Below are 3,071 nucleotides of genomic sequence, written 5' to 3'. Positions count from 1 at the left end.
CTGACCTCTGTTTAGGGGGGAGACTACAGTAATTCCTCTGGAAGGACCAGGGAGGAGCCTGAGTGTTATTCCAACACCAGCTCTGCCTGTTTTAGAGAGAACCCCCAGAGAGCTGCACAGGTGGAGCATTTGAGAGAGCATTTACAGCAGTGCTCCTTTTGATAGGTGTTTCTTAGTGGCCAGTTTCCATAATGAAGGAAATAATCCTTGCAATCCCCCATTTAGGACAGGGCATGTGTACACACAAACAGATCAGGTTTTTTTTTCAGTCCCATCACCAGGATATCAAGTGGCAGCAAAAATGGCACAAAATGTTCTGCCCCATAAAAATCTCAGATGTTAATGAAACCGTAACAATTGCCAGGGAGCTAGCTTCCCTGTGTTCTGGGAAAGCAAACACGGATTTGATGTGCCAGGGGTCTCATATTCCATCAAAAACAAACAGCTTCAAGGGTTAAAGTCAGCAGCAGACAGATGTGCTGCCTTTTCCCATCAGCCACCCATATCCTGTGCCAAGTCTGCTTGAGACCACAGTGAGAACTAACTGGAAGTCAGCTGAGGCAGCTTATGAATCTCTTGCATAGCACAGCTCTGGAAACATTCATCCTTCCCTCAACAGCTGTCTTCAGAAGGTCTTCAAGGAATAATTTGGGATACAGAGGCAATTGGACAATGAAACCCTCAGATCATGGCTATAAATACTGCCTTTCCCCACTGCTATTTTAGTTAAGGGCCAGTCATGCCACCCTTACACATACTATTCAATTCACTTGCATTAACTATTCAGAAAATGTGTTACTAATTAATTAACTTCCCAAAAGCTCATTTAGCTCCTAATTCCACCAGCTTTCACGTAAGATGCCCAGCTGTCATAGGTCTCAGAGCCTATATCTCAAATGGACAGAACAAAGTGTCTCCCAGATGTCTCTTGGGAAGTTTTCTGGACCTGATGCCTTCTACAACCTAGAAATGAAACAACACACACTTCAAGTTATGTTAGTGTCAAAGGTAATATGGAAGCTGGTCTTCATTGAAGGCCTCCAGAAGCAGTTATGGAAAAATGTCCATAGATGTCCACCCCTCACAGGAGTGCACACAGTTTTACAAGTTTAGTAAATCAGCATAATTGTCAAAACCCACCAATTAGGAGCACAAGGGGTGATGCAGTCAGAAGTGAGAGGAAAGCTAATGTCTTTACAAACAATTTGATGGGTGAAGGTACAGCCATTAACATCTTCGAAAAGAGTCTTAAAGTCTCTACTAAGTTTGGGCAACAGGTTTGTTGCAGAGCCCAGAGACCTTGGCTCCAGGTTCAGACAAGATAAACAGTCTACACAGGCGTGAACTTTGGGGTAAAGTAACAAGTTCAAGGAGGAAACATGTGGTAGGCTGTTCAGGAAGGCTGTACCTCCCTAGTATCACTGAAACTGCAGGAAAACCAAAAGCCCTCCAACAATATTTTTAGTCTTAGAGAATCAAGGCATTACTTTTTCTGGCATCAGAAATCATTTCATCCACACATAGCCCAGAAAAATATTCCAAACATTCCCTAGAGCTGGAGTTGCTGGTGCCCAACGCCCCAGATTACATTCGAACCATCAAGGAATTGAAGAGTTCCCTGGATAAATGCAAGAACGAGAACGCGCAGCAGATCTTGACCAACACCACCATCATGGTGGTCAGCATGGTGGCAAGGGGGGCAGCAACTATCAGAGGAGCTGGGCAGGATTGAGGACACATGTGACTTGGCGCTGGCCCTGTGCTGGGCCAAGCTGTGCATCTATGAGTACGTGGAGTCCCGGGTGCCCTTCATCACTCCCAACCTCTCCCTCATCCTCGGGGACTCCGTGGCTGCCAAGATCAGGGGGTGGCAGGGGGCCTGACCCTGCTTTCCAAGCTGCAACATCCTCCTGCTGGGAGCTTCTCCTCCACCTCTGTCCTGCCTCACACCAGCTTCATCCACCACAGCAACATTGCCCAGGCCCGGCCGCTGGATTTGAGGAGGAAGGAGGCACAGCTCATGGCGGCCAAGTGCACGCTGGCAGCCAGCGGGGACAGCTGCCATGAGAGCAGGACAGGAAGGCAGGGTACAAGCTGAGGGAGGGGATTGAGTGCAAGTTGGACAAATGGCAGGAGCCCCGCCCCGCTGAAGCCACTGCCAGCGCTGCTGGATGGGCTGAGGGAGAGGGGAAGGGCCAATGGTAGCGGAAGCTGAAGGAACGCTTGGGGCTGAGGGAAGAGGCCAACAGAATGAGCTTTGGGGAGGTGGAGGAGGACATCTACCAGGAAGAGCTCGGGTTTAGCCTGGGCCACCTGGGCAAGGCCAGTGGTGGCCACCTGCGCCAGACTCAGGTCAACGAGGCCACCAAGGCCCAGATCAGGAAAGCCCTGCAGAGGACCCTGCAGAAGCAGAGTGTCATCCACAGGGGAAAAGCCACAATCCAGGACCACAGCTCAGGTATGGCCTCGAGCATGGCCTTCACCCCCCTTCAGGAGTTGGAGATTGTGAACCTACAAGCAGCCAGGAAGAAAGTGGCTGAGACCAACCAGAAATATTTCTCCTTCATGGCCACGTTTGTCAAGGTGAAGGGGAACAAAAATGGGATCCCCAAATCCCCAAGGATTCCCCCCCAGTGTCACTTTGCCAAATTTTTAGAAATATTAGAATTTGTGGTTGGAGCATCTTGGGGAGATTGAGGGTGTCACCCTGATATTTTATGAAAAACCCCTTCACCAGGATTTTTCTCCTGAGAAGCTGAGAAGCCTCAGAAATAAAATGAAAACAATAATTATCTGATTGCTTGGAATGTGGTTTGGAGGTTGTTTACCAACAGGTGCATCTTTGATTGGTTCCATATGAATTGTTTTTACTTAATGACAAATCCCAGTCCAGCTGTGTCAGACTCTCTGATCAGTCAAGTTTTTATTATCATTCTTGTCCAGGCTTCTGATATCTCCTTTCTCTTTCTTTAGTATAGTTTTAGTCTATCTTTTCTTTTTAATATCATAATAAATCTGAGAACTTGGAGTCAATTCTCATCTCTTGTCTCGTCCTGGGGACCCTCATCACA

The 3,071-nt window shown here is 47.9% G+C and overlaps 1 protein-coding gene across 1 annotated transcript; it reads left to right on the top strand.

The window, feature by feature from the left end:
• The first annotated feature begins 1,379 nt into the window (after positions 1-1,379).
• Positions 1,380-2,697, top strand: PRPF31 (pre-mRNA processing factor 31). The gene is given in 5 exon segments (XM_058025152.1): positions 1,380-1,384; positions 1,525-1,695; positions 1,697-1,860; positions 1,863-2,081; positions 2,084-2,697. Coding segments are annotated over 5 exon segments (1,173 nt in total).
• Positions 2,698-3,071: the final 374 nt, after the last annotated feature.

The sequence above is a fragment of the Melospiza georgiana genome, chromosome 5 (genome assembly GCF_028018845.1).
Source record: "Melospiza georgiana isolate bMelGeo1 chromosome 5, bMelGeo1.pri, whole genome shotgun sequence".
NCBI lineage: Eukaryota > Metazoa > Chordata > Aves > Passeriformes > Passerellidae > Melospiza > Melospiza georgiana.
This window is presented reverse-complemented; position numbering and strand designations above follow the sequence as displayed.